At 29.6% G+C, this 13,842-nt stretch overlaps 1 protein-coding gene across 1 annotated transcript in view; it reads left to right on the forward strand.

Annotated features, from left to right (window-relative positions):
• erc1b (ELKS/RAB6-interacting/CAST family member 1b) overlaps window positions 1–13,842 on the forward strand; it is a 226,103-nt gene that overhangs the window by 46,552 nt on the left and 165,709 nt on the right. The window contains exons 4-6 of the mRNA XM_073837702.1: window positions 221–361; window positions 2,581–2,616; window positions 11,261–11,454. Of these exons, the coding sequence (XP_073693803.1) occupies window positions 221–361; window positions 2,581–2,616; window positions 11,261–11,454 (371 nt within the window). The remainder of the gene's footprint in view (window positions 1–220; window positions 362–2,580; window positions 2,617–11,260; window positions 11,455–13,842) is intronic.

Raw genomic sequence — 13,842 nt, forward strand, 5'->3', positions numbered from 1 at the left:
TTGGCTCAAAAACGGGCTGGCTGTGGTTCCAATCCGCATATTTACATGTGTTTGTGCTCAGGTTGTTTCAATGCAATCAGGGACTGTGGCATGATGTTAACAAAGTCTCCTCCTGCTTCTCATTAGCTTTTTCTCCCCCCACCCAAACCTGATCTACATTCGGAGGTAGATTGTTCAATAAGTGCTCTCTGATTTAACCTTCCTCTCCCTCGCCCTACAGGCCTCTCTATTGGATCTGAAGGAGCACGCCTCATCCTTGGCCTCCTCTGGACTGAAGAAGGACTCCAAGCTGAAGAGTCTCGAAATCTCTTTTGAGCAGAAGAAAGAGGAATGCACCAAACTTGAGAGTCAACTCAAGAAGGTGAGCCAGACACTGAAGAAATTGAAGCATCACAGTTAGTCTCGTCAGCTTAGCAGTCGAGAATGCGTAACAAGCCATTACGGTGACTGGCACGCCGTTAGCGCTACACTGACAACACTTAATACAATGACAGTGAGCCGAATGTTCGCTCAAGTGCACTTTACATGTGGAGTTTGTTTCTGTCGAGTGCCAGGGGGAAGATATTAGCTCTGTTCCAGACCTGAGCGAGACTATGGTCAACATAGACCACTATCTTCAATGACAGCATCTCTAAATGAATCAGAATCTTATACTTGACTTATTTGAAACACTTCAACAGTGCAATTATGTTAACAGTCACTCAAATAGAAGTATGAAAAGATACCCGAGAATCTGTAAATTTGAGCTGGTTTTGAGATTTAAGGATTTCCAACAGTTTTTCTATTGATTTTTTAAGCTAGTGAATGAAATAAGCTTATTTAATGCACATTTACATATTAAAAGTTTTAATTTAGCTTCGCAAATTAGCAGTTCAGGAAAGTCAAGATAAGCCCAAGATGTTGAGGCTTTTTACAGCATCTATAAAACCTAAAAATGTTGCCCAGCTGGACAGCACTCTTGGTTTTGGGACAGAGCTTTTTAATGAATTTCATATCTTATGGCTCCTGCACACTACAGAGATCTCTGATGGGGTGGGGTGGAACACATACGATTTGATTTAAGGTTTAGGAAATGTTTCTGAACTTTAGGTCACATTGCGCTATGTAAACTGTAACGTGCAGGTGCTCTTTCGCCTTACTTGTGTGACTCGTGTCTTGGAAAATGCTATATACATGTTCCCAATTAGGGCTGCACGATATTGGAAAAAAAAAAAACGATGTTGCGATATGAAGGTCTTCTGTTGTTTATATAGTACAATATGAAAAATACCGGGATGAATAAATCATGTAAAATATACATGAATATGCATGCTGATTTTTGTATCTATAAAATAATTATATAATTATATACAGCTATTAATATTTAACATTAGGATTGTAATATTGTAATTTTATAGTACTATAAAATAAAATAAAATTATATTTATTTAATTTTATTACATATTTAAATATTTTGTTGTTGTGACATTACTTTAATAAAATATTTGTATTTAATAATGACAAATGTTTAGTTGATTTTGTATAGCAAAACGTGATTTTTCAGCTTTTATCACAATAATATATAATTGTAATAAAAGCTAAAACTCAAACTTTTATTAATAAAACAGTGTAGTACTGTAAAAAAGTGCAAAATAACATTAATATTGTAATTAATGGTTAACATTATTGTTGTAATATTTTAATGTTAATACTGTCATTTTACAGTACTACAAAATAAAAACACATTTTTTATTTTATTAAATATATAAATATTTTGTTGTGACATTACTTTAATAAAATATTTGTATTTAATTCTAATGAAATGCATGTTTGCAAAAAAGAGTAAAAAGTGATTTTTCACCATATATTGCAATTATATATAATTTATTAATTGTCATTAATATTAAATTTTAAAAATATATATAAAAAACAAATGTCACAACAACAGTGTTGTGCTGTAAAAAAAATAAATTAATACAATTAATCAAAAATAATTGTATTTGATTTTATAGTACACTGTAAAATTACAATATTAGTATTACAATATTACAATATTAATCTTTTTTGGCACATTATCTGCAAATAAGTATTGTTTTAGGACTGAAGCATGGCACTGTGTTTATTTACAAGTTTTCCACTCACGATACTGTTTTTCAGAGTGGCTTTATACATAGTAAATAAACTAAGCTGCTTTGACATGCTGAAAAACATCATAAGCTACATGCATGTACTGTAATTGTACCGTGTCGCACTTCAGCCTTAAGCAATATCAATTTTATTTCGATATATCGTGCATCCCTATTCCCAATCATCTCAGGTGTCTTCTATTTGTAGCTCATGTTACTTCAAACCCCCATAAGTGATGTTCTGACACCGCTTGATACTCCAACCATATCTGTGACTTCTCTACTCCTCGCCATCTGTTTTCTCTCTTTCCCTTGTCTGTTTTCCTCATCCTGCCTCCTCTTCGTTGTCTGTTGATTTTGATCGAAATATTTCTTACTTTTGCTAAAAAAAAATTTCATCATCACTCTGTGTTTTACCCAATTGTGTTTTCTTCTCCAACGCCTCTGTGTTTTTCTTTTTCTTTCTTTCCGAAAGCGCTCTGAGCTCATGTCAGGCCATCCCTTCAATCTTGTAAGTGCATCTCGGTGTGAAAAGCCTCCCTTAGCAGTGCCAGCATATGTCTCTGTGTGTGTTTGTGTAACTAATAAATGTGTGAGTGGAGCTTTGCTTGCATGAGCTGTAGGCTTATCTCAAGTTTAGTTGTGTGTATGTGAGATAGAGAGGATATGTTAGGGAGCTGGCGGAGTCTCTGAGTGTTCTGAGATTTGCTTGCATGAGATCGTTCCTTATCTAAAGCTTGAGAGTGATGATCTTGTGTGGTTTGACGTCGCTCCTCAGCGGAGCTTGGATTTAGTGGCGTGTTTGTGAGCTGATATGTGTGGCGTTGAGCTGTGTCAGTAATGTGTGCACGTGCCTTTACAGATGCTACACTTTTCAAGTGTCTGGTCTTAGTTTTTTAGCTTTAGTTTAGTTTTATTAAAGGGACGGTTAGTCAACAAAATGAACATTTGTCATCATTTGTTCACTCTGTTGTTATTCCAGACTAGTATGATGTAACATAATTATTTTATTTTATTTTATTTGTAATTAAAGTACTGTTTGACCACTAAAACTCTCACAGATTTTTGAATTATTTTATTTTATTTTATATTATATTTAATATTTAGAACTTATAGAACTTATTTAATTTAATTAAATTTTTTTAAATAAAAATAATGAGTTCAGCGAATTCATTTTCAGTAAATCTATGTTTTTGGAAACTAGCTGGTACTTATTTATTTTATTTTATTCGTTTTTTTAAAATAAAAAGACAACCTTAAGTATTCTATTTTATTTTATTTTTTAAATTAATTTTATTCATTCATTTTTTTAATAAAAACACTGTTTTCCCCCTTAAACTTGAGATTTTTAAGTTTTTAATTTTATTTTTTATGTATTATTCATTTTTAAATTTTTAAATATATATATATATAATATGTATAATTATATTTTATTCATTCATTAAACTTTTAATGAAAATCTGTATTTAATATTTATTTTTAACTGTTATTTTATTAATTAATTTGTTTAAAATAAATTTTGCCCCCTAGAACTCGCACAGATTTGTATTTTATTTTGTTATTTTGTTATTTAATTCATTTATTCATTCATATTTTTTAAATAAAAAGACTGTTTGCCCCCTGAAACTCACTCAGATTTTAATTTTATAGTTTATATTTTATTATTATTTGTTTTTTAAATGTTCAGATAATTAATTTGGTACTTATTTTATTTTATTATTAATTAATTCATTCATTCATTCAATTTTTTAAATAAAAACATTTAAAACAAATTTACTAAATATATCTTTATCAAGGTATTTTATTTATTTTTTTGTTTATTTTTTCATTCAATGAATTGCACAAGTCATATAGATCACTTTTGGAGCTTGACAGTCTGTAAAAGGGCAAACATTTTTCAATATTTATAGTCTTACAGACTTATAAGAAAAAAGTAGAAAAAAGTAAGTCATACAATTTTGGAACAACATGACTTGAGTAAATGATGACAGCTTGAAATAAATGTTCATAGTCTGTGTGTGTATGTGTCTGTGTATGTAGACGACTGCGGTTGTCGGTTTATTCAGACTGCAATGAAATCTGTACAAGTACATTTAGTTCTAGACGGTGATGCTGAGCTCTCGCATGAACCGCTCACCTTCGAACGCACATTCAAAGCTCTTTGCGTGGCTCGATGAGAAGATCTGGGTCCCATCGTCCGTTCCAAGAGTAATGAAATCTCTGGCAGCGTGTGTGCGTCTGTGTTCGCACAGGGTCTCATATAAAAGCAGTGCAAGTGAAAACCCGCTGACAGCTCGGTGGGCGTCCGCTGTGATTGGATGAGACAGAAAGGGGGCGGAGGACTCGATTGTCCCCGCGTGACCGTCAGGATTGTATGAAGATGGAGGTGTTGGTGCGTCTCACGAAATAAGAACAGACATGCCACCAAGGCATCCAGCGGTCTACATTACACAAAGCAGCCAAGAGTCCCTCAGTGCACTTCCTTCAACTACTTCATATGGACATACATCAAAACTCCCTTTTATATCCCCTGCTGCGCACACATGCGCTTTTATATCATTCAGCAGCGAGATGCTTTCTCGCAAGAACATTTATAGGTCAAGAAAGTCAGCATAAATGCATATAAACACTGCAAACGAGTCCTTTTTTTACGCTCTTTTATTTTGCCCTGGCCAGACAGGCTCAGGCACAAACACATTATTACTCATTCAGATTTTTATTTTATTATATATTTTAAATTAAGTTTATATTTATTTAATTTTACTTATTATTCATACATTTAAAAAAAAAAAAAGTTTGCAACTCGACTCAGATTTTTATTTTATTTTATATTTTATTTGTGTTTTTCATTCATTTTTTTTTTTAAATAAAAAGATGGTTTGCCAACGAAACTCACTCAGATTTTATTTTATTTTATTTTATTTTTTGTTTAATAAAAAGACTGTTTGCTACTCGACTCGCTATATTTTTATTTTATTTTTTTTATATATATATTTTTTGTTTTGTTTTATTTATTTATTTTTTGTATAAAAAGACTGTTTGCAACTTGACTCATATTTTATTTTATTTTTTTAATCAAATATAACTTAAATTCCGGGGGTATCTAGTGTGATTGAGTGAGACAGACAGGGGGCAGAGGACTCTATTGTCCCCGTGTGACCATCGTACGTTTTTGTAAGATGGAGGTCTTGCCGTGCCTCACGAAATATGAACAGACATGCCACCAAGACATCCAACGGTCTACATTACACAAAATAACCAAGAGTCCCTCGATGCACTTCCTCAACTACTTCATATGGACGCACATCAAAACTCTCTTTTATATCCCCTGCTGCGCACACATGCACTTTTATATCATTCGGCAGCGAGATGTTTTCTCGCAAGAACATTTATAGGTCAAGAAAGTCAGCATAAATGCATATAAACACTGCAGATGGGTGCTGTTTTCACACAGACGCTCTTTTATTTTGCTCCGGCCAGACAGGCTCAGGCACAAACACATTATTAAACAACGTTATTAAACCGCATTTCCCACAAGCCCCTGTTTGGTGCTGGGACGCTGATTGTTGTTCCTTTGAAAGATGGTGCCATATGGATTGACCGCTCTGGCTTTCCAATACCAACAAGCTTTGTGGAGCTTACAAGCAGACACCCGCTAATAACTATACAAATGCTAGTTATTTCTTACCCAGTCTGTCTGTCTCGCTGTTACTTTTTCTTTTTTTGTTCTTTTTTCTGATGTTCAAAGTACACATCTGTGTCTGTAATGTGAGTGGGTTTGTCAGTGGTCCTAAACACATGCTTTTCTGATGTGATCAGACGAATGTGGCACATTCCAAGCATAAAGTACACTTTGTTTTAAACGCACTGATACCTATATCCCTCCTTTAATTGTTAAAACGGCTCTATAGGTAATTGTTGAAATATAGGTCTATCAAACCAGCATTTGGTTATTTTTCATATTCAGTATCAGTCAGCTGACTGGCAAACACGTTTATTATTTTATTTTATTTTATTTTATTTTATTTTATTTTATTTTATTTTTCTTTATATTCATTTTTTTAAACAAAAAGACTGTTTGCCCCATGAAACTCAGTCAGATGTTTATTTTAGTTTTTAATTTAATAAAATTTAATTGAGTTTATTTTATTTTAGTATAGTTTCATTTTAGTTCAGTTCATTCATTCATTCATTAAGATTTTTAATTTATTTTAATTTAATTAGTGTCATTATTTTTTTTTTAAATATTTCATTTGATTTTAGTTTAGTTTGATTTATTATTTAATTTAATTTTAGATTTATTAATTTTTTTATATTTTTGCCCCCTGAAACTCACTCAGATTTATTTTATTTTATATTTTAAAATAAAAATACTGTTTAGCCCCTGAAACTCACTCAAATTTGTTTTTTATTTAATTATATTTTTATGTTATTTATTATTTAGTTAATCAAAATTAACAGTCACAGGATTTAATTTATTTTTATTTTTCTCATTAAACTGTATTTATACCCTAAATTTTACTTTTTGTAATTTTTTTAAATATGATTTTTAAAATATTTTTGCCTCCTGAAACTCACTCAGATTTTTATTTTATTTTGTTTTCATTTTTTAAAATAAAAAGACTCATGTAGATGTATTTTATTAATTTACATTTTTTTATTTTATTATTATTATTATTATTTTATAAAAAGATGTTTTGCCCCTGAAACACTCACATATTTTATTTAATTTGATTTGATTATTCATTCATTTTTTTTAAATAAAAAGACTATTTTCCCCCTGAAACTCAGATTTGCACTTTGTCTTATTATTTTATCTATTATTTAATCAATAGAACATAAGTCACAGGATTTACATTTTTTTATTTAGTCATTAAACTGTATTTATACCCCAAATTTGCGTAACCAGGCTGGAAAAAAGTTGTAAACCTCCATTTAAAGAAATTGAATAGAAAATAAACAGCTCAAATTTTGTTTAATTTTTAGTTATATATTTTTGTAACCATTTTCTGACAGTTAAGCACCTCTTTTCACCAACTATTTGTTGGAAAGAAAATAAATAATTACATCATTTACATCATTTTAACGTTGTAGGCCCTATTCATGGAAAGTGCCTTGTACTGACAGATTTTTTTTTGCTCCGCCCTCTTTCTGACACATTCTTGATGCTAATTGCACATTAAATGTGTGTATCGTGTGTTTTTCGTATACAAACTTTCATTTCTCTGCCAGACTTAGCCTTTTACACGCACTCGTATGCACCGACCGGCCCGTCCACAGATGACAAGCTTTTGGCGGTCAGAGTGGAAACCTACTCAACCTCAGGCCGAGACTTTAATAAAGCTAATTAGCAGGGCCTAAACGTCACCTTCAAATATTATCCTCAATAAACCAGAACAGTCCTCTTTCACACAGTGCCAGTCTGAAGAGACTTTGGATGGCAGACACTTTGCTGTATTTTTTTTTTACTGGCACTACAGCAGGTTTCTAGTGAGGGAAAAAGGTTTTTTTTTTAAATCACTTTTCATGCCTGGTTAGTTTTGTAATCATATTTTGAATACATAATAGTTTTAGTCTGCTGACTGGCTAACACATTTTATTTTATTTTATTTTTCTGTATTATTTTATTTTATTATAATTTTTATTTTTTTATTTTATTCATTCTTTTTTTTATTCATCTTTTATATTTTTATATATTTTTTTATATTTTATTAAATTTTGTTAATTAATTTAGTTTCATTTCCATTAAAAAAATCTATGTTCTTCCCCCTGAAACTCACTCAGATTTTATAGTTTAATTTATAGTTTTTAATTAAAATTAATTAATTTTTCAAATATTTATTTAATTTTATTATAATATTTAATTTTATTTCCATAACTTTTTTTAATAAAAAGACTGTTTGGCCCCTGAAACTCAGTTTAGTTTATCATGTATTTTTATTTTATTTAAATGTAATAATTTATTGAAATATTCTTAATTAAAAAAATTTTGCTCAGTTTATTTAATTTTAATTGTATTTTCATAAAAAAAAAATTTAAATAAAAAAAATAAATATTTTGTCCCTGAATCTAAAAAGACTGTTTTGCCCCTGAAACTGACTCAGATTTGCATTTTATTTTATATTATATATTTTTATATATTATTTTATTTTAAATCATTAATTTATTCATTTCTTTTAAATAAAAAGACTGCTTGCCTTCTGCAACTCTCTCAGATTGTATTTTATTTCGATTCTTTTTGTAAATAAAAGACTATGTTTGCCAGATTTTTTTAGTTTGGTTTTCTTTTTTTATTTAATTTAATTTAATTTGAGTTTCATTATTTTTTAATACTTAATTTAATTTAATTTAATTGTTTAATAAAATTTTATTTCCAATTTTTTTTTTTTTTTTAAATAAAAAGACTGTTTGCCCCCTGAAAATCACTCAGGGTTTTTAGTTTAGTTTAGTTTAGATTTTAATTTAATTTAATTCAATTCATTTTTCTATTTGTTTTAATTTAATTTATTTTTATAATTTTATTTTATTTTATTTCTATTCTTTTTTTTTATAAAAAGACTCAGACTTTTTTAGTTTAGTTTATAATTTGATTTAATTTAATTCATTTTTTGATTAATTCATTCATTAACTAATTTATTCATTAATTTTTTTAATTAAAAAAAATATATATTTTGCCCCCTGAAACTCTGATTTTTTTATTATTTTATTTTTATTATTTTTGATAAAAATACTTACTGAAACTTACTAAAATTTGCATTTTATTTTATTTTATTTTATTTTATTTTATTTTATTTTATTTTATTTTATTTATTTATTATTATAATTTTTTTTTACCTACTCAACGTCAGGCCAAAACTTTAATAAAGCTAATTAGTGGGGCCTAAACGTCACCTTCAAATATTATCCTCAATAAACCAGAACAGTCCTCTGAATAGCTGTGCCAGTCTGAATAGCTGTATTTTTTATATACTGGCACTACAGCAGGTTTCTAGTGAGGAAAAAGTTTTTTAATCACTTTTCATGCCTGGTTAGTTTTGTAACCATATTTTGGATACATTCAAGCTATCTTTGAATTTCCTCTGCATTCAGATGCAGTACTGTACACATTTATGTGCATGTAGTCATGGTGTAAATGACACAGTCCCTTGTAAAGCCTGCACTGTGTTTGTGTTTTCGCAGCAGTATTTTTTTTGCAGCAGGAAGACACCTGTGTCCTTTTAGAGGACTTTTATGAAAGAAACATTACGGCTGACTCCTTTAATTGTCCGGGGAAATTAACTGATTTACTTTTCATTAGAGGAGGCCCTTGACCTGGCACTTTAGACGGCCGTAATGTCGCTAATTATTTTGATGACTTCAGCATGATTGTGTTTCCATGTGTCCCTGTAATGAGAGCGTATCCTGTCGTGATGTCATGGGGGAGCTTACACAGAGCCTGCAGGTGTGAGTCGAGTGTCAGAGATCGCAAAACAACCCACAGACACACACATTCACACACACAAACTCATGACAGTGGTCTGACCGCTGACAGCTTGTCTATGGAGGGTTGAAGTCAGGGGAGCCTCAAGTCTTCTTGTCTGTTCACAGCACAGAGGCCCATGCAAAATCCAAAGCTTGGAAAAATATACAGTGGAAGATATTATTAAACTGGTTTGAGACTCTGTTTTTGGGGTGAAAGACCTATTTACATCTAGTGTGATTAAATAGTATAATAATAAATATTTTATTTCAGACAACACAGATTTAGTTAAAATTTTCATTTTTTATTAAAAAAAAGGAATTCACTCAAATTTTATTTTATTTTTTGATTATTGTTCATTATTCATTTATACATTAATTTTTTTTTTTTTAATAAAAAAGACTGTTTGCCCCCTGAAACTTGCTCAGATTTTTATTTTATTTTATTATTATTATTTTTAATTTATTTATTCATTTTATTCTTAATAAAAAAAGACCATGTCTGGCCCCTGAAACTCACTTAGGTTTTTATATTATTTAACTTTATGTATTTATTAAATTTTTACTATTCATTCCTTTTTTCTTTTTTTTAAAGACCCCCTGAAATTTACTTAGATTTTTATTTTATTTTTCATTCTTTCATTCATTCATTCATTCATTATTTTTAAATAAAAATACTCTGTTTGCACCCTGAAACGTTCTCTGATTGTTATTTTATTATATTATGTTTATTTTTTTATTATTCATTGATTCACTTAAAAAAAAGGCCATGTTTGGCCCCTGAAACTGACTTTGTTTTTCTTTTATTTAATTGTATTAACTTTATTATTATTTATTTTTTATCAAAAGACCCTGTTTGCCCCCTAAACTCACTTAAATTTTTTATTTTATATTTTTATATTATAATTTTTTATTTTATATTTAATTTTATTATTATTCACTCATTAATTTTTTTGAATAAAAAGTCATTATTTAGCCTCTCAAACTTACATAGTTTATTTTATTTTTTGTTATTAAGTAAAAAAACACGTTTGCCTCCTGAAACTTACTCAGATTTGTATTTTTTATTTCATTTTATTAAATAAATCATTTAATTTAATAAAAATACTATTTTATTTCATTTCATAGCACTGGATTCTAATACTTCACGGTTTAGCTTCATGCTTTTTATTTTATTTATTTATTTTTAAAGACCATGTTTGGCCCCCTGAAACTCACAATTTTTTTTATTAGGCTTATTTTATTTTATTTTATTTTTCATTCCTTTTTTCATTTAAAAAGTACCATGTTTGTCCTCTGAAACTCACTGAGATTTTTATTTTATTTTGTTCTGTTTTATTTTGAATAAAAAAGACCATGTTTGTCCCCTTAAACTCACTCAGATTTCTATTTATTTTATTATATTTATTTTTCCTTTAAAAAAGACCATGTTTGCCCGCTGAAGCTCACTAAGATTTTATTTTATTTAACAAATGGAAAAAAATGTGTCTCGACTCGATGAAAAATGAATCCTTTCTAGATATCACTATCTGCAACAATCTTTGTTTATGACCTCAATTTATGAACTTATTTTAATTGATTATTTTAATGTATGAATCTATTGTTATCTTAATTCATAATTATATTATTTTACACTTTTTAAAAAATCCAGACATTGTTGTGGTTGCCTCCTGAGACTCTATGTTTGGTCCCTATAGGCTCACTCCGTTGCGGTTGAGGCTCACGCGAATGCAGGACTGGCAGAGCGCATTGCCACACTCGAGCAGGAGGTGGCGCGTTACAAGGAGGATGCTGGGAAGGCACAGGCCGAGGTGGACCGGCTCCTGGAAATCCTCCGAGAGATGGAGAACGAGAAAAACGACAAGGATCGTAAGATCAGCGAGCTGGAGAGGTACAAAACCACACATTTATCCTTAATAAACACATACCATAGACTTCAGGTCATTTGTATGTAGCTACTATCATTTAAACATCATTTGTTTCATTTTCGAATGGCTTTTCCTACTGAAGATATCTGCAAAAGAACATTCTGTCAGATTTAGGTCACTTTTGAATGATTGGATTCTCTTACTCTGTTTTTACGTATGTGATCTTCACTTCCATGTTCAGTTTATATTTTTACATCTTTCATTTACGCAACTTCCACAATTTATTTTCCATTCTCCATCTGCCAAAAAGCTTATTTTTTTCATATTTCCACTGCAGGCTTTGCAATTGCATGCTAAAAGCAATAATACCAGGCTTAGTAGAAATTGTATTGAGTATCGCAATATCGCCACTAACAGATAAGTGACCACTTCAGTCCAAAATAGTGCACTTATATCCTTGGTTTGTATCTGTGAAGTCCACAAGACTGTAGGACGTACCATTTGTCATTGTATAGTTCAACTGAGTGCATATAAGTACTGTATGTCCCCTCAAAGTTTTTAGTTCTGGAGCTATCGCTAAAAAAGCTGTTTGGGGCGAGGATGAAGGTGAGGACGTCTTCTGCTTTTTTTCATTGCTAGCTGCCGTTCTCACCCACTCAGTCATCTCTTATCCTCAGTTTATTTTGGCGTTAGACCAGAAATGAGTTGCAGGAGATTTGGAGAACAACTTCAGCGCTCATCCCACAGCATTATGGGATGCTGGCATTGTCTGGTAGATTCATTGCAAGCATAGATTTAGTTCTAATCTACAATAACTGCTCTGATCCTGTTAAAAAATTTGGGATTAGTAAGATTTGTAATGTTTTATTTTTTTTAAGAAGTTTCTTATGCTTATCAAGGCTGTGTTTATTTGATTAAAAATACTGAAAAAATATTAAAATTGTGAAATAATATTTAAATATGAAATAACAGCGTTCTATGTGAATATATTTTAAAATATAATTTATTCCTGTGATGCAAAGCTGAATTTTCAGCATCATTACTCCAGTCTTCAGTGTCACATGATCCTTCAGAAATCATTCTAATATGCTGATTTATTATCAATGTTGAAAACAGTTGTGACCAGTGATACTTTTTTTCAGGATTCTTTAATAAATAAATAGCTGAAAAGAACAGCATTTATTTAAAATTGAAATCTTTTGTAACAATACAAACTACCATTTAAAAGTTTGTGGTCAGTAAGTTTGTATTATTTCTCTTTTTTTTTTTTTTTAAGAAAAATTATTCACCAAGGATGTGTTAAATTCATAAAAATCCACAAAAAGTGTTGTTTGAATAAAAGCTGTTCTTTTTAACTTTTTATTCATAAACAAATCCTGAAAAAAATCCAAAATAATATTAAGCAACACAACTGTTTTTAACATTGATAAAAGTAATTTATTATTTATTTTAATTTATTCATCTAAATGGCAAATATGTGACAAAATGTCTCAACTCGATGAAAAAAATCTCTTCTTTCTAGACAACAGTATCTGTATCAATCATTATTTTTTATTTTATTTTTCTAAATGGCAAACACATGACAAAATGTCTCAGTATTTTTATTTTATTTTATTTTATTTTATTTTGAGGTGTTCCCTTAATAGTTTCAGTCATCTGACTGGCAAACACATAACAAAAATCAATTCTGTAATCCTTATATAATATCAGTATCTCTATCAATCATTTATTTTATTTCATTTTTTATTTCATTTAGAGGTATTCCCTTGATGGTTTTAGTCGTCTGACTGGCAAACACGTGACAAAAAAATGTGTCTCAAATCAATGATGAAAAAAGTAATCCTTTCTTGATATCAGTATCTGTATCAATCAGTATTTTGTTTTATTTTACAGTATTATTGTGAAATATTATTTCAGTCTAAAATAACTTGTTTTATATGTGAATATATTTTAAAATATATTCTATTTTAAAATATTTTTTTCCCAAATAAATTCATACTTATATTCACCAAGGATGTGTTAAATTAATAAAAAGTAAAAGCAAAGGCTTTTAGGATTGTTAGAAAAGATTTCTATTTTGAATAAATGCTGTTCTTTTTAACTTTTTAATCATCAAAGTATCCTGAAAAAAGTATCACAGATTCCAAAAAATATTAAGTAACGCAACTGTTTCCAACATTGATAATGAAAGTAATAAATCAACATATAAGAAAGATTTCTGAAGGATCATGTGACACTGAAGACTGCAGTAATAATGCTGAAAATTCAGCTTTGCATCACAGGAATGAATTAGATTTTAAAATACATTAAAACGGAAAACCATTATTTTAAACAGAAATAATATTTCACAATTTTGCAGATTTTTCTGTATTTTTAATCAAGTAAACACAGCCTTGAAGAGCAGAAATCTT

The sequence above is a fragment of the Garra rufa genome, chromosome 4, assembly GCF_049309525.1.
Source record: "Garra rufa chromosome 4, GarRuf1.0, whole genome shotgun sequence".
NCBI lineage: Eukaryota > Metazoa > Chordata > Actinopteri > Cypriniformes > Cyprinidae > Garra > Garra rufa.